Source organism: Lissotriton helveticus, chromosome 4_2, assembly GCF_964261635.1.
Source record: "Lissotriton helveticus chromosome 4_2, aLisHel1.1, whole genome shotgun sequence".
Classification (NCBI taxonomy): Eukaryota; Metazoa; Chordata; class Amphibia; order Caudata; family Salamandridae; genus Lissotriton; species Lissotriton helveticus.
In genome coordinates this window covers 98,760,789-98,787,988 of record NC_136064.1, presented here as the reverse complement: position 1 = coordinate 98,787,988, position 27,200 = coordinate 98,760,789, and the positions used below count along the sequence as shown (strand labels likewise).

General features: G+C 44.1%; 1 protein-coding gene across 1 annotated transcript in view; it reads left to right on the top strand.

Annotated features, from left to right (window-relative positions):
- Positions 1 to 27,200, top strand: part of LOC144751959 (uncharacterized) — a 309,766-nt gene that overhangs the window by 156,002 nt on the left and 126,564 nt on the right. Inside the window, exon 5 of the mRNA XM_078639921.1 lies at positions 23,708 to 23,848. Within this exon, the coding sequence (XP_078496047.1) occupies positions 23,708 to 23,848 (141 nt within the window). The remainder of the gene's footprint in view (positions 1 to 23,707; positions 23,849 to 27,200) is intronic.

The following is a 27,200-nucleotide window of genomic DNA, read 5'->3' as shown; positions in this document are numbered from 1 at the left end:
GAAAGGTGAGAAAGTAATGTGGCAGCACACTGAGAAGTTGCAGAGATCCTGCTGAACAGTGCCAATGACTGAGGGACCTAAATCACGACACTCTGGGCACCCCGCATCCCATCTGCGCTCTGCAAACTAGCACTGGACGTCTACCGGGGGTTTAGGTGGCCCACCTAGGTTGGGTAAGGCAGGGAGTTGTAAGGGATCTGCTCCACAGCCTAGTCACGAGGCTGCAAACCTAAGCCTGGAACCGCCATGTCTGAACAGGGGTGGAGTGGTGAGCAACATGATGGATTAAACCCAGATCTGTGACTGGGTGAATGTTTTGCCAATGCGCAGAAACCGGTCCTAGGATGCTTGATTCCGGTCCAGGGAAGACATGACTTGGCAGTTCGGGCTGGACTGTTCCCATTAGGCACAGGGTCAGACTGATTTGCATATGACCATGCCTGAATTGTGGTGGCGTGTTGAGCAAAATAACGATGCATTAAACCCAGATCTGTGACTGGGGGTGAATGTTTTACCAATGCGCAATATTCCGTCCATCACCTTGTGTGTTTTACCTCCTGACTGGCGCCATATTAAGGTCAGGCAGTCCAGTCTCACGGATCTTCAGCAGTTAGAGGCAATGCGGGATTTCTGCGCCCCTGGATGCAGTGTGCTGGCTGACATTCCCCTGGGAGCAAAGTCCTCAAAATATGGGCCCCCACTTCTCACCTTGGAGGCCATGCAGGGAACGCAATACTGTCATGCTGGCTGTTTTGCCTACAAAGCGCATTAAAAAGTCTGACCGGGATCACACAACGCGTCCCGCTCCTGAGCGCCTGGCACGATCGTCATTGATGCATTCTGCCAGCCGCAAATTCATTCCTTAGCTCTGGCTGCAGTGGGGATCGCCGCAACCGGCTCTTTCCATAAGCCAGACTGCCATCTTAGATTCCTCCTCGTGGCTCCAGGGCTTTTTATCGGAGTCCTGCAGGTGGCTTCTGGTGTCCATTCATCAGGAATGGTGGACCTCTGTCGTCTGTTTGAGGTGGTAAAATGCCTCCGAACCAGCTAAAGCGGTCGGGCCTGGCGTGGAGCAGATCGGAGTCACGTCGGTTTGGCCATGATGGTTGACTGCTCCCCCCCACCCTCCCAACTTTTTAAAGTGGTACAACAACTCAGACGCCAGCAATATAGTTTCATCCCCTTCCTGTCACAATCTCAGTGAGGAGCTTGAGTGTTTATTGATTAAGATGGACATCCAGCATTCCTTAACCTTTGCTCGGGCAGGCAAATCTCAGCTGGAGGTCAGTAGCCCGAACACCAGCCCATTCCAACCTCTGTCCAAGGGATCTCCTTCCCTGGTTAAAGGTAATTCTCTTGCAAGAATAAAGTCACGGACTCCCTGTACTCTCCTTCGGACTGTTATTTAACATATGCGTCGGACTTCTAGCCGACTTCGTGGAAAGCGGTGGCCTTAGCCGGTCCTTACACAGATGAGACACAAATCCTCTTTTCCCAGTCTGACCAGGAATAAAACTCTGGAGATCTAAACTCCTGCCTCGGTCTGGTCTCCACCTGGATGAACACTAACTCTCTAAAATTAAACTGTGATAAGACTGCGGTAATGTTACTCTGCAAGAACCCCAGTCTCTGGAGAGCTCACAGTTCGACGACTTTAGGGGCCCTTCTGGAACCATTCCAAAAGGTGAAGAACCTAGGCTACTCGCTGGACTCTACCCTATCTATGAAACTGCAGGTGGACAAATAAGCCTCGTCATGCTTTGCAGCTATGAAATGGCTACAAACGATTGTGTGGATGCTTCCCTCATTAGGCCAAAGGACAGTTATTCAGGCCACGATCCAAGTGGGTCACTTCATTCTGAATAATGACGCTTAACTGTTTAACATGGTTTGTGGGGGGCCTTAACTCCCCCCCCCCCCCCACCTCCAACAAGAGGCATAGTACGTGGAAGTTTTTGTTAGATCATCATGTAAGAATTGCTGCCCTGCAAGAAGGAAAAAATTAACTGGGGCTGAAACACAGGGCCTTCCCACAGACTTTTTCATCCACACACACAAAGCACAATGGGGTGGCTATCGTCTTTCACTCCTCTGCACAATATCTCCTTCCAGACTCAATCAGACGAGGCAGGGAGATTCCTGATGGTCAGGGGTGAGTTGAGAGGTAGGCCATGTACTATTGCAACGGTCTATGCACCCAAAGTGGGGCAGCAAGAATTCCTGAACACATTTCTAGCCAAGCTAGAGGGATTCGTCACGGGATATCTTTTGTTAATGGGAGATTTTAACTCTGTTTGGGATTTGTCCCTAGATGCTACCCACACACACGTAGGACAACAGAGGGGGGCGCGGGGGTTTATCAAATCACTTAAAATACATTACAGGGTTTGAGCCTTAAGGATGCTTGGAGGGGTCTTCAACCTACGATACAGGACTTTTCCTTTTCCTCACACTCATTGGACCTACTCCAGAATTGAACATGCATTCATTAGCCAGTCCCTGCTTCACAAGTCAAGTCAGAATTTGTATAGCGCACTACTCACCCAGAGGGTCTCAAGGCGCTGGAGGGAGGGAGGGAGGGAGGGGGGGGGGGGAAGAAGGGTTACTTATCGAATATCCAAGTTTTGAATTGTTTTCTGAAGGAGAGGTGGTTCTGTGTAAGGCGGAGGTGGGTGGGGAGAGAGTTCCAGGTCTTGGCCGCTAAGTAGGAGAAGGATCTTCCTCCCATGGTGGATCTTTGGATGCGTGGAATTGCGGCGAGGGCTTGATTGGACGATCGTAGTTGGCGGGTGGGGGTGTAGGTCAGGCGCGTGTTGAGGTATTTGGGTCCTAGGTCGTAGAGGGCTTTGTGTGCGTGGGTGAGTAGACGGAACGTTATTCTCTTGTTGACGGGGGGCCAGTGGAGGTCTCTCAGGTGACCGGATATGTGAGCTTGGCGGGGGATGTCTAGGATAAGTCTGGCTGAGGCGTTCTGAATGCGTTGGAGTTTTTTCTGTAATTTGGCTGTTCCGGCGTAACGGGTGTTTCCGTAGTCCAGTCGGCTTGTGACAATTGCTTGGGTGACCGTCTTTCTTGTTTCGGTGGGGATCCAGCGGAAGATTTTTTTGAGCATACGTAGGATGTTAAAGCATGATGATGAGATGGCGTTGACTTGTCTGGTCATCGAGAGGGAGGAGTCCAGGATGAAGCCCAGGTTACGTGCGTGGTCCGTTGGTTTGGGTGCGATGCCCAGGGCCGGTGGCCACCATGAGGAGTCCCAAGCGGAGGGGGATGATCCTAAGATGAGGACTTCCGTTTCGTCTGAATTCAGTTTTTAACGGCTGTTCTTCATCCACTCGGCTACTTTTTGCATCCCTTCGTGTAGGTTGGTTTTGGCGGTGTTTGGGTCTTTGGTGAGGGAGAGGATCAGCTGGGTGTCGTCAGCGTAGGAGATGATGTTGAGGTTGTGTTGGCACGCGATGGATGCGAGGGGACTCATGTATACGTTGAAGAGGGTGGGACTGAGTGAAGATCCTTGTGGTACGCCGCAGATGACTTCAGTGGCCTCTGATCTGAAAGGGGGGAGGCGGACTTTCTGGGTTCTTCAGGCGAGGAACGAGATGATCCAGTCCAGTGCTTTTCCTTGTATCCTGACGTTGCTGAGGCGTATCAGGGTGCTATGGCAGACTGTGTCGAAGGCTGCGGAGAGGTCCAGTAGGATGAGGGCAGCTGTTTCTCCGTTGTCAAGTAGTGTTCGAATGTCTTTAAACAGATCAGGTAACAGGGTAAGGGGGCGCACTGCAGAAAGTGAGGTCTAAGTGAAAGGCACAAGTCACAGTAGGTACTCTAAAGCAAGAGAGGGAGGTTACCTCACTCCCCCAGAATTCCTGAGCAAAACTCTGGACATACAAATTCAAATTTCTTGCTGAGCACTCAGCATTAGAAATATCTCAATTTCATAATTCAATCCAAAATCATTAGAGTTCCAAGTCCATCTTCATATAATCAAATTCACGACACCAAGGTCCAAAAGTACATGCAATGATTTCAATCCGTTTCCAAGTCAAAACACCAAGTTACGTGATGTAGGTTCTTTTATTTCTAAATCTCAAGCAACTTCTGCAGCCAACACGTGTTTCGTCGGGCAACAATCATATGCCAAGACAACTTCCTCAGGGCTGCATGCCAAACATAATACAAAAAATATATATATAACACAGCTTCTTCAATAAACAAAATGATTTAAAGTAGCTGTCAGAAAATTATTTTAAATCTCTTCACCACCTAAGTGAAAGAATAAAGACAAAGATCCCAAGTTGGTGACTAGTAAGGTGTATCCAGTATAAATATCGTGACTCCCGGTGTCAAAATTAAATTTTCAAAACATTCATATTTTTAACCAAATTCATAAGTTAATAAATGATATTTACCTATATTAAGCAGATCTTGTTTTTATATATAGTTGAAGTTCAATTATGTAGAATTTAAATCTGGAATGACATAAGGGAACCCTCAGTCCCGACCCAACATCTTGAGCCCAACAAGATAAGAGCATCACTAAATTAGAACTTTTCTCGTGTATTATTAACATAAATATGCTGATAGAGCGACAACTATTTACTCTAATATAAAACATAACCTCACTCTTATAGTATTTATTAGCTTAAGTAAATTAATAAACCGATAACTATTTACTACGATAGTTAACACAACGTCATGATTCTGACGAGTATTTTACCTTATTTAGTTTTCAACACCCGAATGCCAAGTTTTAGGTCCATGAAAGTCCTCGTCCCAATATCAAAGTCCAGAATCTGATAACAGTAGGACAACAAATAAGTCTATATCTCTTTTAGTTATTGTACCAAATATTAAATTATTGCAAATAATCCCTCACCAAGTTTCAAAGTTTATTCATAGCGTGTTCGGGTTTCCTTCTCCGTCCTTCCGTGTTCGGCAGACTGGCGTCTGTGACGGCCGCCATTTTATTTAAGTATTCTAGCATCGTAATCCTATCAGACCGTTCCTATGTAACTAACTGTCTTATCCCATGCAAAATTATAGTTGATCTCTATCTAAATCAAACTACCATTATTAAATTATAATTCATCGTGTTTTTTAACGTTTTTACGTTTTTGTGAAAAATTATTTCTAAACTTATATTCCAAATTCTAAATAATTTTCAAGGTATAATAAACCTTTAAAAAGCTAAAATTTGTTAAGAAGTTTTGATTTTAGACCTATATTAGTATAATTGGCAATTCCGAACTTCGGTTTTCGCCGCCATCTTGAAATGGGCAAAGTATCCATGGTCAGGCCGGTATATCATATAAATATGCTAAGATCGTACCGATCATCTTCAGATGGGCATAGTGTCTATGATTTATAGATATTTAAGATTATTGTTATTGTTCTTCCTACCAGTCTTATATCTAACTAGTTCACATAAAGTAAATATCTTGTGTTCGACTGAACTTTGAAACTGGGCTTGGTCATAATTTTTAATCGTATAACATCGTATTTCTTATCCAATCCTATATGTTATATTCAATCTTCCTTGAAGGGCTCAAGAGTCAGTGTCAAGCCAATTTGCGCCCCTCATCACGCCATCAATATCTTTTTAATAAACATTACATTGTATTGTAAAAATACATCACAATTCAAAAGAATTATATTACAATATAATTCTAGCATCTTGATCCTGATAGAGGTATGGCATAGGTATGAGAAGGATCCATATTTCACTAATTATGCAGAGATACATTACAAAACGTTGCACTACATAAAAACAGAGAATACTATTACATTGTTCACAGGTTTAGTATCCTAGTCCGAGATGTTACTGTTCCCCTAAGAAATACTGTAGTTCTGTATCAACATTAAGTCCCTCTTCTACAGCTCGAAGGACCATAATCCATTTAGCCTCTCTTCGCCTCAATTTTAACAACCTATTGCCTCCACGTTTATCCATAAACACTTGTTCAATACCATGGTAAAAAAATTTATGATTTATTGAATCATTCTTGTTTTGGATCATATGTGAGGCTATAGGGTACCTGGTATCTCCATTTTTCAGGGCTCTGTAATGTTCCACCATACGATCTTTTAATCTTACTGTACTTCCTACATAAATCTTCCCACAGATACAAGCAATTACGTAAATCACAAATGTCGATTCGCAGTTGATAAAGGTATTAATAAAGAAAGTACCAGTATCATTATATTCAAATTTATCTCACTGCCCATCGACAAGAACTACAGTTTCCACAGTAATAGAAACCCTTTTGTCTTAATCGTAGCCAGTCACTTTGACTCGTTGGTGTTATAAGCTTGGGGTAACTTGGACTAACAAAGTTAGCAATAGTCATCCCTTTTCTATATGTCACACTTGGTTTATCCGCTAAAAACGGTTTCAGATCTTTATCAGAGCACAACATGTGCCAATATTTACGCATAATGTTGTAAAGTTTATGGCTGTCTTTAGCATAGTTAGTAATCATTCTCACTTTCTGACTTTTTTTAGAAGCATTAATTTTGGGTTTCAATGTTATGTCTCTTTGTAATTTCAATACTTTATTGGTTGCTTTCTTAATCACATCATTAGTGTATCCTCTGTTTTTAAATCTATTTTCCATATCCTGTATATTCGCATAGAAATCAACATCCTTGGAGCAATTTCTCCTTGCTCTAATCATTTCCCCAAATGGGATAGATTTAATTTGACTTTGAGGATGGCAACTATCAGCTCGCAATAAAGCATTACAACTAGTTTCCTTGCGAAACATCCGACTGTATAATTTGTTATCTTCCACAAAAAGCTCGATATCCAAAAAGGTCAATTTCTTTCTATCATAATGAGTAGTAAATGTCATATTCAGATCGTTAGTATTGAGATACATAAAAAAAGGATTCCAGCTCCTCTGAAGTACCTCTCCAAAAAAGTAAGCAGTCATCAATGAATCTTCCCCAGAAATAAATATCATCTATCCATTGTTGTCCTCTGGGGCCCCAAATCCACTCCGCCTCCAGTCCCCCCATAAAGAGGTTCGCGAAGGACGGAGCAAATTTGGACCCCATTGCTGTACCAAGTTTTTGTCTGTACCGGGTAGATTCAAATAAAAAATAGTTGTTTTCCAATACTATCCTAGTCATTTCTAGTAACATTGATGTATGATCCAGATACTCAATGGGTCTCTTGTTAAGAAAACTCTCAATTGCTTGAATTCCCAATTCATGATCAATGTTTGAGTAAAGAGATACTACATCCAGTGAAGCCATAATCATGTCATCTTCCCAAATTATATCATTGATGATATTAAGTACATGTTTCGTGTCATCAATATGAGATGGTAAATTCTGAACAAACGGACTTAAGTATGAGTCTACAAATTGTGATAACCTTTCCGTTGGGCCACCTATACCCGAAATTATCGGTCTGCCTGGGGGATTACGTCGATTTTTATGTATTTTTGGTAGGCAGTACATACAGGGGGCTCTGTGTTCGAATGTCGTCTGTGGCTGCGATGAAGGCGGTCTCGGTGCTGTTTGGCTCGGAAGCCGGACTGTGATGGGTCGAGGGAGCCGTTCGATTCGAGAAAGGCGGCGAGCTAATTGTTGACGGTTTTCTCAATGAATTTGGCAGGGAATGGGAGGAGCGAAATGGGGCGGTAGTTAAGTTCGGTGGGGTCTGCTGTGGGTTTCTTCAGGAGAGCGCTGAGTTCGGCATGTTTCCAGCTTTCCGGGAAGGTAGCAGTGTTGAGGGAGCAGTTGATGACATCTCGGAGATGGGGTGCGATGATGGAGTCTGCTTTGTTGAAGATGTGGTGGGGACATGGGTCGGTTGGCGATCCAGAGTGGATGGAATTCATCAAGCGGATGGTGTCTTCAGTGCTGATTGGGTTCCAGGCGCAAAGGATGTCGGAGGGGGGCTTTGGTTTGGAGGTGAGGGGGGTGGACTGGTCGCCAAAGCTGTTATGTATGTCAGCGATTTTGTTGTGGAAGAACGAGGCTAGAGAGTCGCAGAGGTCTTGAGATGGAGTGATGTCTTTGGTGTTGGCGGTGGGGTTGGTAAATTCTTTGACGATGTTGAATAGTTCCTTGCTGTTGTGGGCGTTGTTGTCGAGTCGATCCTTAAATGCTGATTTCTTGGTGGATCGGATCAGCTGGTGGTGTTTGCGGTTGGCGTTCTTGAAGGTGGTCGTGTTGTCAGTGGTTGGGTTTTTTCGCCAGGCTTTCTCGAGGGTGCGACAGATCTTTTTGGATTTCTTAAGTTCGTCATTGAACCAGGGGGCTTTTTTGCTACCTTGCTTGGTTAGATGGTTTTTCAAGGGTGCTAATTCGTCTGCGCAGTGAGTGATCCATTGTGTGAGGTTGATGGCTGCTTGATTTGGGTCCAATGGTTTGGCGGGAGGGTTTTGGTAAAGTGTTGTGAACAGCTGGTCGTGGTAATTTTGTTCCAGTTTCTGCGGGGGATTGGTTGTGGGTGGTGTTTTTTTTGTAGTTGAAGTGAACGCAGCTGTGGTCCGTCCAATGGAGTCCTGTGGCGTGATTGAAGGAGATGTACTTGCTGGAGGAGAAGATTGGGTCGAGCGTGTGTCCGGCGTAGTGGGTGGGGGTGTTTACCAGTTGTTTGAGTCCGAGATTGGCGAGGTTGTCCAGAAGGGTGGTGGTCTTGCTGTCGTTGTTCTTTTCCAGGTGGAAGTTGAGGTCTCCTAGTAGACTGTAGCCCTCGGAGGGGAGGGCGTGTGGGCTGATGAAGTCTGTGATGTCTTCGCTGAATTGTGTGCGGGGTCCTGGGGGTCTGTAGATGAGGGTGCCTCTGAGTGTGGTCTTAGGGTCGGTGTGAATCTGGAAGTGAAGGTGTTCGGCGGTTGTGAGGTTGTCGTCGGAACTGGTTGTGATGCGGAAGGTGTTTTTATGGACGATGGCGATGCCTTCTCCTGTTTGGCGTTCATCCAGGTTTCTGTGAGAAAGGCGACGTCCGGCGATGTGGTGTCTAGTAAGTTCCATAGTTCAGTGGCGTGTTTGTGGACCGAGCGGGTGTTGAGCAGGATGCACTTCAGGTGGTTAGTGTCGGAGTTCTGTTTGGCGTTTGTGGATTTGGTGTGGGTCCTGATGCAGTCTAGCTTGCAGGAGTGGCAGGTGAAGGGTCCATGGGGGTGTCCTGGGGCGGCTTGGTAGCAGTCTGGGAGACGTCCTGTGAGTGCTGAGGGTTGCGGCGTCGTACGTTATGCGGGTGGAGTGGATTGTGCGGGGACCAGGGGGTCTGGCGCTGGGTGCATCCGGGCGCAGACGGCCGTAGACTGGCTTACCTTTGGCGCGCCTTCGGCGCGCATAGCGCGCGTCCGCTGCGCGTGGACGCTGTGCGCAAATGCAACTGTCATAAGTGGAGAGTGGAGGGGGGCGGAGCGAGGGAAGAGCAGCTGGGAGGCGGGAGTGGGGTGGAGAGACGGGCTAGGAGGCACAACAACAAGATGGCAGCAAAAATAAAAGTGAAACAGGACGAGATTGGGGCACAGTCTGGGATGTCGCTAAGATATGGGCAGAGGCGCCGGCACAATCCGGCACAAATGATTACAAAAGCAGTGCGAGCAATGCAATATAGCGCTACGATATCAGTCAGCCACAAACAATAATACAAGCAATGAGGGCAATGCAATATAGCGCTACGATACCAGTCGGCCACAAATGATAATACAGGCAATGAGGGCAATGCGCAAATTAGTTAATGGCAGCAATGAGCACAATAGCGCTACGATACCAAGTGACCAGGGAGCGTGTGGGGAGCGACCGCTTCTGAACGAGTCAGGACGGTCACAGCGCTGAGACAAACGGGACGATCCTTAGCTATCTGTGGGAGGGAGGAGCAGCTGGGAGGCGGGAGCGGGGTGGAGAGACGGGCTAGGAGGCACAACAACAAGATGGCAGCAAAAACAAAAGTGAAACAGGACGAGATTGGGGCACAGTCTGGGATGTCGCTAAGATATGGGCAGAGGCGCCGGCACAATCAGGCACAAATGATTACAAAAGCAGTGCGAGCAATGCAATATAGCGCTACGATATCAGTCAGCCACAAACAATAATACAAGCAATGAGGGCAATGCAATATAGCGCTACGATACCAGTCAGCCACAAATGATAATACAGGCAATGAGGGCAATGCGCAAATTGGTTAATGGCAGCAATGAGCACAATAGCGCTACAATACCAAGTGACCAGGGAGCGTGTGGGGAGCGACCGCTTCTGAACGAGTCAGGGCGGTCACAGCTCAGGTTGCTAGTTCCACTCAATTTGTCTCTCTATCACGCCCCTCTAGAGTTGGTACTAGATGGCCCCCCCCTTGTGCTAAACATGTTTGATGGTACTTCCATAACTTTCTCAGCAGGGATCGTCTCCTTAGGGACGAACTAAGAAAAGCAATCTGAGAATTCTTCGACTGCAACGGCCCTGCACTGACTTCTCTGGCTAACAACTGGGATGCCTTCCAGGCAGCCATACAGGGGAAGTGCATTGAACTAGCAACTACTTCAAAGACCAACATAAGGGGGAGAGAGAGCTTATAGAAGGGGAGCTAGAAAACTTGGATCGGACCCATCAGGCCAGGCCCTCGGTCCAGAACCTAAGAAAAGTTACACAACTAAAAGTTAAGTTACAAGCTATTTACAACAATGGGGCGGAAAAAACTGTCTTGCGATTACAAGCCTGATGCTTTGAATGGCGTAATAAGGTGGGAGCCCTCTTAGCGAGGCAACTTGGAGCGAAGCAGGAAAAAGAGTATATTGCACAAATTGTGCATAAAAATGGAAGAGTCTCAGAGAAGTGAAGAGGGGAAGGCCAAGGCCTTTTTGGATTTCATGAGCTCCCTATACACTGCAGACCCCTTAGTTGTTGGTGACCAAGAGACATACTTAGAAGCGCTCTAATTACCACCGATCCCAGCATCTACGAATGAGGACCTAAGTAGACCCATTTCCCGCGAGGAGGTACAGAAGGCAATAGACTCACTTAAACTACAAAATGCTCCGGGCCCTGATGGGCTAAACGATCACTTCTATCGTACTTTTGCCCCCAAGTTGGTTCCACGTTTGGTGTCCTTATTTAATAATATTGTAGCCTTGTAACAGGTGACCCATCCATGTGGGAAGAATTAATCTGTTATCCCCCAAATCAGGTAATGACCGCACAAGGTGTGCCTCCTACAGGCCCATCGCACTCCTGAACCTAGATGCCAAATTATACTCCAACATTCTGGCCAAGCGATTAGAGAATGTCATGGCGCATCTTATCAAGGCGGACCAGGTAGGGTTCATTTTAGGGGAGGCAAGCACATGACAACCTGAGGAGGGTGGTACACATTATGCAAACAGTGCAGAAAAGACTTCCCCGTAGCGCTTCTCTTGCTAGATGCGGAGAAGGCTTTTGACAGAGTTGATTGGGTTATCCTAACTCAAACAATGCAGAAATTTGGATTCAACAAGACCGTTATAGGCATGGTGCAGGTGAATTATGCAGCTCCTCGGTCATGGGTGCTGGTGAATGGGGTAGCTTCAGAATCCTTTGGACTCTCGTGGGGAATCAGACCAGGTTGTCTGGTTCCCCCTCCCCCCCCCCCCCCATCCGCCCTACTTTTCGCCCTCAGCATTGAACCCTTCGTGGAACAAATTAGGGGTAATCCAGACATAGGTGGGTGCCCTTTGGTCCAGACGAACACAAGATATCCCTTTGTAGATGATGTGCTCCTCCCCATCACAAGGCATTATTCTCTCTCCCGACCCTCCAGAGGGAGCTTGCTTCCTTTGGAAAGGCTTCAGGATTAAAAGTAAACTTATCAAAGTCCTTTCTCCTCGATCTGACACTACCCAGGAAGACCACAGGAGCTGTGATGGAATTGTTCCCCTTCCAAATTATGAACCTCTACGGGGCGAACTATCCTCCCCTGCTGCGACAGCTTAAAGCAGATCAGGCCAGGTGTAGAACTTCCTATACCTCCTGGATGGGGCGCATTAATGCCATCAAAATGAACGTGCTTCCCAGTTTCCTTTACCTCTTTCAGGGTCTACCAATACCAATGGAAAGGGCTCCTTGTTGACTTGAGAAAGGTGTTCACTAAATTCATTTGTCAGAGGGCACAATTATCCTATTGCCTGCAAGCGAGAGGTGAGGGGGGATTGGCACTCCTGATATTTTTGGGTTACTTTAGTGCACCGCAACTTCGGGTGATTACAGATTGGTGCCTTCGTGAATCTGAAAAACTCTGGCTACATATGGAACGACAAATAGTGGGTGGGTCGATCTGGGATCTCCTCTGGAAACCAAAATTGGCCATTAAATGCTTACATTAGCACCCCTACCCCTCTACAGGTTTGGGGTTACCTTAACAGATCGTTACCCATGACCACCTTCCCTTCTCCCTACACCCCCATTCACTTTAATCTCGAGTTCCCACCGGCACACAGGGAGGGGCCATTCGAATCTTTGAGAGAGGGGGGATACCTTTTAATTTCAGATCTTTTTAAAAACAAAGTTAATGACCTTTGAGGAATGCACCAAAGCATTTAAGTTTCAATCTTCTGAAAAATTCCATTATATTCAACTTAAATTCTTGGTACAACAACCTCCGGTCAGCCGCAACCAGAGACTTGCTCCTGATTGAACAATTTGCTCAATCGGGAGCATCTCTTTTTCCTTTATTAACTCATACGGTCTGAGTCCTCGTTCCACCCTGAGACACCAAAGATTTTGTGATTCTCCTCTTGCTAATCCACTGGGGTAAAAACAATGGGGTTCCTTGTATAGGGATGTATCCAAATATAATCACTTAATGTTTTTGAGAGGCTCACTATAAAATTATTTACGAGTGGTATTTGCACCCCCAGAAGCTGAGCAAAATATTCCCCAACACCCCCAATAGATGTTGGAGAGGTTGCAGGCACCTGGGGGGATTTCAAGTATTTTTATTCAAAGGAAGGGGACGACGTAGGGTGTCCTTGGGTGCACTCTCAGGGATAGTTCAGATAAAGTGTATATGGTTGTACTACTACCAGTATTTAGGGCACCGTCCAACCCTATTCTAACCTACAATGTAATCAAAAAGATGAACTGGGAGTACATATATTTTCTAGAAATCACAATTTTGTCCACCACAAAATGATTAATCAAACAGCACACAAAATAATTCAAGTGATCTTGATATGTTCAATCTTTTCTTTACAGCCCAAAATTTTTTTTTCTCCCCTTTAGTCGACGCGTTTCGTCCTGGATGTAGGACGTCATCAGGGCTGTGAAATATAAACATAAAATATATATATAAGTGACTTTTCCTATGCATAAACCATAAACAAATACAATATTGATCTCATTTTAATTTAACAATAGCAACCGTACGGTGCCAGACAGGTAATTCTTATTATAAACTTGTATATTCTCTTGTTTTCTCTCATTAAACAAAAAAGGGAAACTTAAGGCAGATAATATCTCATAACATATCAGTATACAATTTTAGTCATATGTATTCTACTATTGGGGATCACATAGACAACCCATTCCATTATCTCTTTTGTTGAATCTATTAGATATATAACCATTACATCAATATAAGAGCTCACCTTGACCTATTTCTAACGAACTCTTTCCAATATCCACGATTGTCCCAAGTGTTTTAAACATCCGCGACTCCCTCCATCAAGCATATATTTTCTTTCAATCTAAAAGTATGATAACATTATTTAAAAAATGTTTTTGTTACAATAATTCCATCACTAATCATGTGGCATAGTGCCCCACTCCTCATATCTACAACCACAAGATATCTATATATGCCTTCTCTCAACCCCAATGTCCGCTATACCAAGAAACCATCCTATGTCATTATATTTCTTCTAATTGGGGGTGGATATGATTCTGAATTAATCACACCTCTACTGGTCTATTTAGTGAGAAATCTCACCAAAATAGAGAAAATATACCTTTGATTCCTAAAGCTGAGTATACCCACTGTGGGTAGAACCTTTTATTCAACCGCTATGTACTTCAGAAGGGCTTTTCTAAGGTAGTTGCACCTATATGAATATAAATGAAATAAAATATAACCTTGGCATTTATAAATTATATACGGTTTTGGGGCTCAGAGTTGTGTTCCAAATTACTAAATTGGCCTTACTCACCCTAGATTTCCTATTGAGAGCATGCCATTATATTAGTTAAACATCTTCGCCAGTAACAATCCAAATCTATAGGAATAAAGTAAAAACAAGAGGGATGCCCTGTTAATATCCATGACCCGAATCTCGTTCTAAGTCTACCGTTCCTAACTGATAGAGTAACTTACCAGATAGATAGGAGCCTTCACTTATCTCCAACCGCCCGGGTACGATAAATCCCGATAGCGGTGTTTGCTAGAGTTCCGTGTTATTTAAAGATTGCCTTAACCAATCATTGTTTGCCGTAAATTCCCGGGCGAAAAGTTTCAATCAAGTACACGTGTGTACTCGGACCTGTTCTCGCTCTGGTCCGCCTTTAGCAATTGTATCCGGTTATTTTCATAAGACATCCGCTTCCGTCTCTATCTCTAAAAGATGGGCCGACCGGAAAAGAGTATCCGGTCATGTGACCCTCTGTTTACGTTTAGTACGGCTATGTTTTAGCGTAATGAAAATAAACACGCGTTTACCTAAACCGCGATCTGATAGGTCCACATTTTTGTCAGCACTTCGTTAATAGGTTGTAATAACCTTTTGCCATTACTACTCATTATTCACTATTTCCAAGATAGCGATGTTGAGGGAACATCGATCCTGCTATGAAAAACATTAACATAATATGACATACGATATAGAATATTGTCCCATCCTGATGACCATTACAAATAAGACGGTTGTCTAAGTTATATCCCGATTAGTTTACAATGTATGTGCATATAATACCATTGTATCACTCTGTGAATCACTCATTGTGCCTCAATCTTACATCATTTATTGTATATTGCATCTTAGAGAGTACAAACTTTTGTTAGTTATGGATTACACGGGTTCCTTAATTACATATGTTAAATTCTAGTATCCAATTTTTACATTTGCGCAAAACATTATGACTACAAAATAGAATGATCAACATAATCACTTAAGACCTAATGTATAAATTATAAAGTGCACAAGGATTGAATAGCCAATGTTCATCGGTAACTTAAATGTCGCATACTTCAGCCTGTGTACTACATCCAACATTCATGCATTATTGCAAAAAATAATGCTGTTCAGAATCAATGTTAAGACCATACTTCATGGTACGACATTTAATTATCCATCTTGCCTCTGACTGACGGATTTTTTGTTCCCAATCCCCACCTCTGACATGATGTGGTATCTTCTGAATACCATGAAATTGGAAATTCTTGTTAGAACTGTGTTCCTTCTCCATATGCGAGTACAATGGGGATTTTGCATCGCCATTTATGATGGCCCTCCTGTGTTCCTGTATCCTAGTTTTTAACGGTCTTTTAGTGCTTCCTATATATACTTTTGTACAGTTACATATAATAGCATAAACAACCCCTGTGCTATTACAATTTATGAATTCATTAATCCAGAATTTTTTGTTACTATTGTACTGAAAAGTTTTAATTTTATTCATTCCATGTGCACATACTATGCACGAACCACAGACATAGAAGCCTTTAGGTTGAGGTGGAAGCCAATCTTGTGTCCTTGGAATTATTGGGCGTACATAATTGGTTGAAATCTTATCCCTGACAGTGGGGCTTTTTTTGAAAATTAACCGGGGCCTTTCATCTAGTTCAGCTGCCAAACCTGGCACGCCTTTGAGTAGTGCCCAGTTCCTGCCCAGTGCTTGTCTAATTTTGTCTTTTTTTTTATACAATATGCGGTTATAAAGGCAGGTCTTTGTTTATTCATTTGTTTCTTTTTTGGAATTAAAGTGGTTTGTCTACTAATTTTAGATATCTTCTCTCTTGCTCGTGTTAAATCCTTATTCGCATAACCTCTCCTACCTAGTCTTTCCTGCAATTTGTCCAACTCCCTGGTGTAATCCTCCTCACTACTACAATTCCTTCTTACTCGAACCATTTCACCATAAGGTATACTTGAGATGACTGCTTGAGGGTGAAAACTGTCTGCCCTTAAAATAGAATTAGTGGCAGTCTCTTTTCTATGCAATTTACTCCTTATGTGGTCCCCTTCTGCCGTAAGTGTTACATCTAAGTATTCTATACTTGATGGACTTTGATTCATCGTCAATCTTACATTAAAATCATTCTCATTGAGATGATTCAGATAGTCATTCAGTTCATCGGAAGTGCCTCTCCATATTAGTAAAATGTCATCGATGAATCTGGCCCAAAATACTACCAGATCCATCCATTTGCTTGCTCTACGACTCCAGGCGTGCTCCCTCTCATACCAGCCCATGAATAGGTTGGCATAAGAGGGAGCAAACCTAGAACCCATCGCTGTGCCCCTAGTCTGATGAAACCACTCATCTTCGAATAAAAAATAGTTGTTATTTAGAATGAATACTCATTTCTATCAACATTTTAGAATGATGTCTGAGACTTGCACTTCTGCTGCTAAGGAAATGTTCCAAAGCTTCTATTCCTTTATCTGTGTTAATGCAAGTGTATAAACCTACCACATCAAGTGTGGCCAAAATCATGCCTTCTTCCCATTTGAAGTCATTAAGTTTATTCAAAATGTCGGTAGTGTCCCTCACATACGAGGGTAAATTCACCACCAAAGGTTTCAAAAAACCATCCACGAATTCAGAAAGGTGTTAGGTGGCACTACCGATGCTGGAGACTATAGGTCTTCCCGGCGGATTCTCCCTGCACTTATGAATTTTGGGTAGCGTGTATAGAAAAGGAGACATAGGGTGGGTAACGTTAAGATACTTGTACTCCGACGCATCTATCAAGCCTTCTTCCTTCCAAACAAACAAATGTTCTGATATGATTCTTGTGACTTCTTTCATAGGATTTCCTCCTATTTTTTTGTAACACTGAGTATCACTTAATTGAGTACGTATTTCAGCTATGTAGTTTGATTTATTCATAACCACGATATTTCCACCCTTGTCTGCTTCCCTAATTATGATGGATGTATCATTTTTAAGATCTATTAGGGCTTTTCTTTCCAACTGGGACAAATTGTCTGTTCCTTTTTTTGTTTGGTTTATCCTGCAGTTTATGGAACTCATCTAAAGTTTTTGTCATAAATAAATCTATTGCTAGAAATTGACTGCCATGGGGAATAAACTTAGACTTACTCCGTAATCCACTCGTACAGTGATAATCTGTATCTATATTACACAGATCAGCTACATCGTCAAGATTCAAATCCATTTCACCTGATAGTCATCAATAAATGAATATTCTGTAACTCTGCTGTTGTCATTTCAGAATTTTTATTTTTTATTTTTTTCTGTACATTTGCATCCAGAAGTGAAAAGAAACTTTTTAGTTTTAAATTTCTGCAAAACTTAAACAGATCAATTTCAAGATTGGTGTAATCACAATTATTAACAGGACAATACTTCAGACCTTTTCTTAATACAGATAACTCATATTCATTCAAGCATCTGTCTGACAAATTGACGACTTCCAATTCTCCCCCAGTAGTCTGATCTGAGCCTAGTTCAACCCTGGTAGTCTGGTCTAAAGTCTAATTCTTGGGTCTGTTTTGGCTTCTGGTGCCCATCCTGGTATTTGTGGGATTTCCTCCTCCCCCCTTCTACTGCTCCCGTATACTTTCTCCGACCTTTCTTTATTATTTTCAGTTCGTCGCAAAAAGAAGAGTTAGTTTTGGGGGTACCACCCACTGCCCCTGCTGCTAAATCATCAATAGAGGAAATGCTAGAGCTGCTATAATTAGTGGAAGTACTTAGATCCCCAGGTTGTGTTGTCCCAGTTGCCTGATGTGGTTTAGTTTTGGATTTGGTCACCTCATCATACCCACAGGCAAACGTGAAAATCCTTCCTTCATTGTAATCTCGCTCGTCCCTTTTAAGTTTACTCAATTTTTTGTCCTTGATTTGTAATTGATGTCTGTTAATGACATCCTTTAGAATTAAATAATTTTTGTCTGTTAGCTCTGGTAAATCCATATCCTTAATTTCTTTCTCTAAATCACTGATTTGTTGGCTTAATTTTTCTACCTTCCTCTCAGAGTTCTTTATAAGGATGTTCATCATGGTAAAGGATGACACATACAAATTTTCCTCCCATTCCTTTAAATGATCATCCTCTAAGTCATCAAGTATACCTGGTGGAAATGTCCCTCAATCCAGCCCTTTTGGAAAGAAATCCTATCCCAAATTAAAACCATCATAGATTATCCAATTGCCGCTACAAAGGAACATACTCTTGGGGATCCTGGACCCTAGCTTGAAATGCCCAACCCATGGGGACCCCTCTGTAATGTGGTTGTGCTCGGGGGCCACCAAAATGGCATTTGCTGCAGCGTGGAAGAAGGTGGCGGCCCCTCCTCTTACACAATGGCATGCCAGGACCATGGCGAGCACTGGCAATGGAACGATTGGCGGACATAGTAGAAGGCACGTGAACTGGGTTCAACTATACCTTTGCCCCTGTTCGCTTGTGGCCCCAGGTCGAGGGTTCTTCATCTCCTTTATATCTTACTATCTGGTTGACTGTGACTCTAGCTGAGAGGCATGTGGGGATCGCTGCGGGCCATGCCCACATTGGCCTGTCCTCACCAATGATTAACCGTAATTCTATGCTACCTTGATAATATAGTTTGTGTTTTGTTTTTAAGTTGTTAGAAGGGTGGATAATGATGGGAATCGCTTGTGTCCAAAACAAAAAGAATAAATAACAAAACTCACGCTGAGAGCAAAATATGCTGCTTTATTTGTCAATTCCAGCTACAACCAGATGAGATGCATAAAAGTGGCTGTCATCACAGTGAGAGTAATGGTGCACAAGTTGAATTTGTCATTTGAGCTTCATGTATATCTTGATCTGTAAGACATGCTGGTGCCTCCCACCGCTGTTTGTTTTTGTATGTGTTTTTAAAAACTAAAACCAATAAAAAACATTTTGGAATAAAAGGTTTTGGGACAGTTTTGTGCCGCAGAGATTGTCAGAGTAAACTAGAGATCGAGCATTTCTGCAGTGCTCACCATATTGATTTAAAGCCGCTTTAAATTTGGGTTTTAAATTTCCATCATCCCGCTTTCTCTCAGTCTTACAGCATTTTACTTTTTCGTGTAAGGCTTCGTTAAGCCACTTGGCAGGAGGATGAAGTCTGGATGAGGATTTGAGTTTGGGTGGCAAAATTCCATCCATAACCTTGAATCTAGTTTTCAACCATGGGTTGGTCCAAGTCAACCTACTGTACCAGACATGGTAATGTGCTCAGCAAGCAAGTTTTTGTAAGAAGGGATGTCTAGTTGGGACCAATTTCTGGACATGACTATGGGTCCGGCTGCTGCCAAGGGGGGGGGTGAGGATTGTTGGTATACTTGGAAGGGCACTGTAAAGTCCGACAAGGCTAGTGGCACGGGAGATTCTGATCAGATCTGTACTATTGGGGAAAGTAGGGTCTAAAAGATGGCCCGCCTTATATGTGGGGGTAGTATTAGTTAAGTTGAGGTTCGGGCGCCGGGGTCCTCTAAGTCTGGCCTAGCTTGCCGGTGAATGTTTAAGTCTTCAAGCAGCGTGAAGTGGACTCTCTCTTGTGTATGTAGGGAGAAAGCAAGTCTAGAATTGTCTAGCACCAATTCCCTGCATAACCAGCAGGGGTCGGTAGATTAACATACCGTAGACTGTGTGATTGGACGTAAAGCACAGGAGGATAGTGCTCTACATGCAAGAAAGGTGAAGCGCCTAGAATTGGCACTGCAATATGTTTTTAAAGATAATGGCTATGCCACCTCCTACCTTGTCCCTACGGTCCTTACAATAGCTTGATGGGAATACAGTGATAACATCGGGCTGAGTTGCCTCTTGTAGCCACGTTTCCGTTCGGAACATGTTAAGCACCAGAAGATCGTAGATGTGTTGCTGATGGCTGGCCAGGGAGAGACCGTTTATACTAAAGAAGCGGAAACTGCTTCTTGCTGTGCTACCCCAGATCTGTTCGTTTTGAAAGGTTTGGATGAATTTACTTTGTTAGGATTGTTTTTCTTTGATTGCCCTCCAACCCTAAACATTCTGAACCATAATCTCTCTAACACTAACCCTATCCCTCACCATAACCACCATCACTTTACCTGTAACCCTCACCCATGCTGACTCTATCCTTATCCCTCACCTTAATGTGAAAGTTCCCTGTTGGGTTTGCAGACGCGTCCTGTACGGCTCAAGAGAAGGGGCACCCTTACCTCCAGTTCCTCGTAGCCGCTTTGTGTTGGCATTGGTATATTTGACCTGATCACACACAATCCTACGTGTGTTGAGGTCACTCGCCACAGAGTGAGACCCGGAGCGGAGTACACCAGTTGCAGCTTCTTGACTGCACATGATTCACCGGGCTAGTGGTGAAAGCAACAGATTATAGTAGCAGTTCAGCATTTTTGCCAAGAGGAGTTGCCTGCTGGTCTGTACTCTTCTTCTTTTTGTCTGATTTAAAAAAAAAAAAATGTAGTTGTAATTGGGGGGGGGGGGGGGGGGGGGGGGGAGGTGTTTTAAGTTAGTCTTCCAATCCCCTGTAACCTGGTCATTCGCTCCATCCATTTGGGACATAGACGACGAATATAGGTGCAGTAGGATATGCTTTAGTGTTTGATGCATAATATGGCTCTGGCTGTCCAGGAATCTATGATTTCCTGCGCTCGTGTGGCACTCCCAATGGAGATTGGCGAGGCCAGGCCAGCAATGTGAATTGAATCACTTCTCCAGAATATACCTGAAGTCCTTTGTATTGGACAAGGATCCAGGGTTTGGAGAAGAGGTAGAGTAGACCGAGTCTGCTGGGAAAATCACAGCCCTTTCTTGCTCCATTATTCACTCTAAGAATGAAACTGCGTCTCCACCCCCCAAACAGTGGTGAGACTGTGATGCAAACTGCAGCTGTACTAGTGAGGAAAGAACATGTCAAATGCGAGAACTGCCCCAATCTGGACAAAGAGCTGCACCTGTGGAATACTACATCTGTCTCGTCTGCAAACTTGGTAGAAAGATGGAGCAGAAACCACCAGAAATTGCACCGAGACTTCTGTACCTGAATCTAGGGTCCTGCAGCAGTGGAGACAGAGCAACCTATGCCCCAGGGTTGGGATTGCAGAATGCCAACGCCTTCCAGTTCAGGAAAAGGAACCCAGAAGTTCTCCAAGCTAACGGGGGAAAAGCTGCGTTAAGGGATTGAGCTTGACTGACTGCTTAGGATGGGTGCTGGAGGTACCCTGGCACAAAGATGCTGCTGCTTGGGAAAGGGGATCTGCAAGGAGCTGTGGGAGGAGGAACTGGAAGTCACTTTTTGAAACAGAGAAGGATCTGCAGCACTAGACCATAAAGTTGCCTCGTTGGGAAGGCCTCCCAGCCTCTGCACCTCAGGCCATCACCATCGCTGCCTCAATTCAGGAAGGACCTCTAGGCCGGTCTCTTCGACTGAACCGGAGACCGAACCATTCCTACCCTCACACCACTTCCCTGAGTAATCGCTCGCCTGGCCACCTCACTACGCTGAGGTTCTGGTGCTAAAGGGGTGCATTTGGTGCTCAGGCTTGGGTGCAATACTAAGTTAAGTGACGCCGAGTAGCTCCGGTTTGTCGTGGGACCTCTGGAATAGTCTCACCCTCACCCTAGCCATTGATGTAACATAACATCACTGCCAACTCAACCCTCGCCCTTTACCTAACCCATCTTATCTGCCTTCCTATCTTGAAACCGATCTGTCTTTAACTTTTTCTCACCAGTTGTTTTTCATTCCACTTGGCTAAAACTATTTTTCAAACCAAATTTCTGAAACTGGTCTATTCCTCTGTTACTAATGAGCCCTTTTTTGTCCATATAAGAGGATAAGTCCTTGGATTTTGCGGGACAGATCTATTTTAGTTGACTACAAACTGAGGCAATTTCTCAGCCCTAAAATCCTCTATACCTCTTTCTCCAAAGAAAGACACAATTTTGTGGGCTATCTGAACATACAAGAGGCAATTGTTTGGGCTACTGAGATTTCCTTAAATGCAACCATTACTACAACTTTGCAACAATTCCTCCATTACTCTCAATACCTTTATTTAATCTTGTGTATTGGGGTTGTCTGGCCCTCTTCCCTTTCACTGTACTCAATCATGTTAGAGTTTCTTGTTTTTACAGAAGGGCGTTTGAATTCACTTAATCACTTGCTTCCATCGTTGAACTAGAGCCTTGTTCCTGAATAGGTTTTGCGCAAATATTTTAGATGAGACCTTGACTGTTGCCAGGAATTGACCAAGCCAAGAGGCAGTTCAAAAGCAGATAGTAGTAATACAGCTTGATGGATTCATGATTCATATCTCTATATTTTCAGTACCTTGCTCTAAATGTACAGGCTTCTAAATTCATAATTGTATTTAAAAGGTTTTAATCCTACCAAATGGATCATTTCTCCTTCTCCTTCTACTGGTCTACTGTGTATATATTTTTTCATTTGTCAAAATGACAATGTGCTCAGCCGGTCTTGACATCTGTGGTCCTCGGTCCTCTTAGTGCATTAAAACAACATGCAGCGCATTAGTCTTGGTGTTGAAAAAGAAAAAAATGCAAACTGATGGGGAAAATGGTAGGTCAAACACTGTGTAGCAGTTTGTCCTTTTTCAAGCCCAGTTCCTATGCTTTAATGTTCACCAGTAAAGAACACAAAGAAATGCCAAATATTGTACATGCAGTTTGTTTTAATGTTTTAAAATTTTTTTTTTCTTTATTGCTGTTGTTGGTGTCTTTATCAGCTGGTGGTGCTGGAAGTCCAATCCCCTGTCCCCAGAAGTAGCTGGACTCAGTTAGGATTTTATTTTAGTCTAAGCTTCAGCTGCCCAGGGCAAGGCTCAGCCCACAGGTGGTCAGCTCATGTGCCACCTTGTCTCAGCAGATTTGCAGGTTGCCCTGTCTTCTTGCAGAACTACCCCTTAAGCACACCTAAAATCAAATGTATTCCCGATACTGGAAAACAGCGAGGCTTGTCCGGCTTCTCTTGTTGCCACACGCATTCCTACCCAAATCTGACACTATTGGCTGTACTTGTTTTATTCTTATTACAGAAAGCTGAAAGGGGATGAAATTGCTGAAGTGCCCATCTGTAGAATAACTAGTTTACTTGTCGCAACAATTATTGGTACATTTTTCCATCCATCTACTCCCCACTTTTCCTCAGATTTTTCTTGCTATCTGGAAATAAACATAAAGCATGTAGTGGTCCCAAACGTGCCCTTCGGTGTAACTTTTTGGCAGCAGCACTTGCCTTGCTTTAACAGAATGGTCATCTCTGACAGTTAGTTTTGAACAGCAACCCGATTTATTTCAAAGATCAGATATCTGAAGATTGCAACAACCTTTATCAAAGGTAAGTAACTGTTCTCATTCATACTGTCTTCATGTCCACACTTTCATTTGGATGGGCCTTCCTCGCTGCACACTTCATATTTAGCGTTTACCGTCCCCCTTTTTATTCTGATTTCTGTACTTGACCACAGCTTGAATCCAGCCCTATGTTTTCAGTTTCCTTCCATATTCCTGCCACTCCTGGTGCCAGTTCCTCAAACGCTCTTGATTTCTCCACAGGTGCGGCTCTTCCAAACGATGGTGGCCCTGCGGCTAAGAGGAAGTCTACATCCATAGCTGCTCCCCGCAGCACCTTCCGCTCCGGCCTGAAGCCGCCTACTAAAGCCACACTGAACCCATCGCCAAAGCGTCAAAGATTAGGTAAAGGGTACATGGAAATTAAACAATGGTGCATGGATGTGATGAGAGAGCAGTATTGTAATAAATAACCAATTGGTGTAACTGATGGTAATAATGCCAAGGCTTAGCTGTCATGTGCACAGATGCCTTACTGGTACTCTTCTAACCCCCTGGAGTCCGGCCTGAAGCTTACATGAGTCAAGGTGAGATTTGCTGAACTGTTGCGATGATAAATTGTTGGGTGGATTATCCAGTTGAAAGGGTTTGCTCCTGAAGTAGCCCCAAAATGCATGCCTGCCTAGTTCAGGGATCACAGAAATGCTTAGAAATCCCATTTCATTTAGAACAGGCGAGGGATCCATGGCACAGCGTGGTTCCCCGTACAAACAATCACATGTATTATCAGAATTTAACCATCTTGCTTTCCGGGGGAGAGTGAAAAGCAAAGGAAAATTTGGTTTCTCTGGTTTATCAGCGCCGTAGACAATTACTTGAAATGGCTTAAAATCATCTTTTTAACATAAATGATAAATAAATGATAATTGCGCACTTATATAGCGCACAACTACCCGGAGGCATCTTGGCGCTTGTATGAATACCGCCGAGGAACCCTTCCTGGCCTTTCCCTGTGAGGAGCCCACTCATGGGCACCCCTAAGGTGAAGTCAGGCATCCTCAGCGTTGTTGGGGCCGTTGTAGAGATTAAGCAAGCTATTGCCTAGAGTCACAGAGTGGGACCCATGATTAGACTAGGCACCGAGGCGAGAATTGTCAGGTCCGGGGAGATTGAGTCCAAGAGCCGCCGAGGCGGGAATTGAACCCTGGTCCCGGCCAGACTACTGCATCAGGGTCTGCCGCTCTAACCATTGAGCCACACTTCTCTACTCTACATCACCCAGCTCTGGGAGAGACTGAGTTTGTCCATGTAGCGCTGTGGTTAATGAATGTCCGGATTCATTGATCTCGGTCTAGGGACGTGTGGGCTTGAAACTAGACCATCTACTTGCAAACCTGCGGGTGGTTCAGATGTACTGCTCGAAGCTTCCCATCTCAGTTGTGGTGCTTTCCAAGACTTTTCCATGTTCATTGAGCTTCAGAATATCCCTTTTATTTTGCCTCAGACTTTCCCACAAAACCATGCATTAGTCAGTACTGTGGTAGTCTAGTTCCCCATAAAGTTTCTTCTGTTTTGTATACAGTTTAGTCTTTTGTAGTACCAGACGAGAACTTGGGCTGTTTCTTTTTCTCAAATGTGTGAACTGACCACTAGTCTGTTATCATTTAAATTAAAGTCCCTTAAAATCTGGACTAACCATGAACGTCTGAATTTAAACTAACATACATTTGTGTAGTGTGTTTTTCAGCTTCCTACAAATTTTTTGTCTTGTACAAAAACCAGTGTTGCAATATTTTACAACGCAAGTTACTTAGTTGTGGGCCTCAAGGGCATGACTTAAGTTCAGTACCTCACTAGTACTGAAATGAGGCACTTTCTTCCTTGCCTAATTTAAGAAGTTTTGCCAATATCCAATGACCTCTATTTGAAAAGGTGGAAAAAAACGTTGTCCAGTAAATCAACTGTACTGTATAAAAAAAATTCTGAAGCGTACTTTTAACTGCAGAATCCTTACCTTTTTGTATTCCACCTGATGCCAGACTGGATCGGGAATTTTTTTTGCAATTGTTCCTCTGGAACAGCAGATGGTGCACCGGAAGCGCCGCCCCTGAAAGCTAAACACACACGATGATGGACGGAATGTTGCACAATGACAAAACATTCACCTCCAGTCACAGATCTGGGTTAAATCCATCGTTATTTTGCTCACCAAGCCACCCCAGTTCAGACATGGCCTTATGCAAATCAGTCTTGACCCTGTGCCTCATGCGAACAGTCCAGACCGAACTGCCAAGCCATGTCTTCCCTGGACCGGAAACAAGCATCCTAAGACCGTTTTCTGGCTATCAGCCGTCTTCAGCCAGGATAGCTTGACTCCAGTGGCTTAATGAGCAAGGGACCCACGTCTGGGCATACCCGTCCCACATAGGGTGAATAGCAAAACACACAAGATGGACGGAATGTTGCACAATGGCAAAACATTCACCCCCAGTCACAGATCTGGGTTTAATCCATCGTTATTTTTTTCTCCAAGCCACCCCAGTTCAGACATGGCCATATGCAAATCAGTCTTGAACCTGTGCCTCATGGGAAAAGTCCAGCCCGAACTGTTCACCCTATGTGGGAAGGGTATACTGAGACGTGGGTCCCGTGCTCACTAAGCCACTGGAGTCAGGCTATCCTGGCTGAAGACGGCTGATAGCCAGAAACCGGTCCTCGGAAGCTTCTTTCCGGTTCAGGGAAGGCATGGCTTAGCAGTTTGGGCTGGACTGTTCCCATGAGGCACAGGGTCAGACTGATTTGCATATGGCCATGTCTGAACTGGGGTGGCTTGGTGAGCAAAATAACGATGGATTAAACCCAGATCTGTGACTGGGGGTGAATGTTTAGCCATTGTGCAACATTCCGTCCATCTTGTGTGTTTTGCTGTTCGCCCCTGAAAGCTGATAAGTTTCTTTTTTTCTTTTTTTTTGGCCCTTTATGCGAATCTGGCAGTATATCCTGAACTTTAATCAGACGTCCAGTGTGATTTTTCTATGATTGTGTGCTAGGAAATAGGTCTCTCAAAGGATACAAGCTGCTCCTGAAACTAGGCCAATCACACATCAAATGTTCCCGGTTGATGTCCTGGTCCTCTGGTAAGTCCAAGACAAAGATGTTGGGGCAAGTCTTAGAGCAAGCATGAAGGCCAGACTGGTGTCCCCTCCCCGTCACTCCCACTTCAGGGAGAGTTCATGGAGCCGGCATCGACTCCGTGCCAGTCAAAATCTGGCCACATTCCACAGCTGGAGCAATTCTCCCCCCTACATTCTAGGGCCCAACAGGTAGAGGATCCATGGAGGCACTGGTGCAGCTTATTTGTATGATTCCTGGTCCATAGTTGGACTTTGACCATTGGGGTGCCATCTGACCTCATTATGCCGTCGCCTAACCCCCTGTCTGTCGGCCACTCCTCTGCTCCTGTATTGAAGCCCACACTGCTTCGGCATCGCTGTTTGCTCCACAGGTTCTGGATAATCCTGAAGCTATAGTAGTTTGGCTGGGTCTGGGCCAGTGACTTGTCACAAGATCTCTAGAGCCCAGTCCACAATGTAGGAAGATTCTCCAGTGGTAGCTTTGCCTCAACACCAATATTTTCGGCACTTTGAGGTCTTATTTGTGGATATAGGATCTTCAAAATGCTGTACATTCTGATGAGGCTGGCTGTTTGTTATCCCCTCACTATATTAATGCTAGTTTACATTTGGATTTTCAGAAT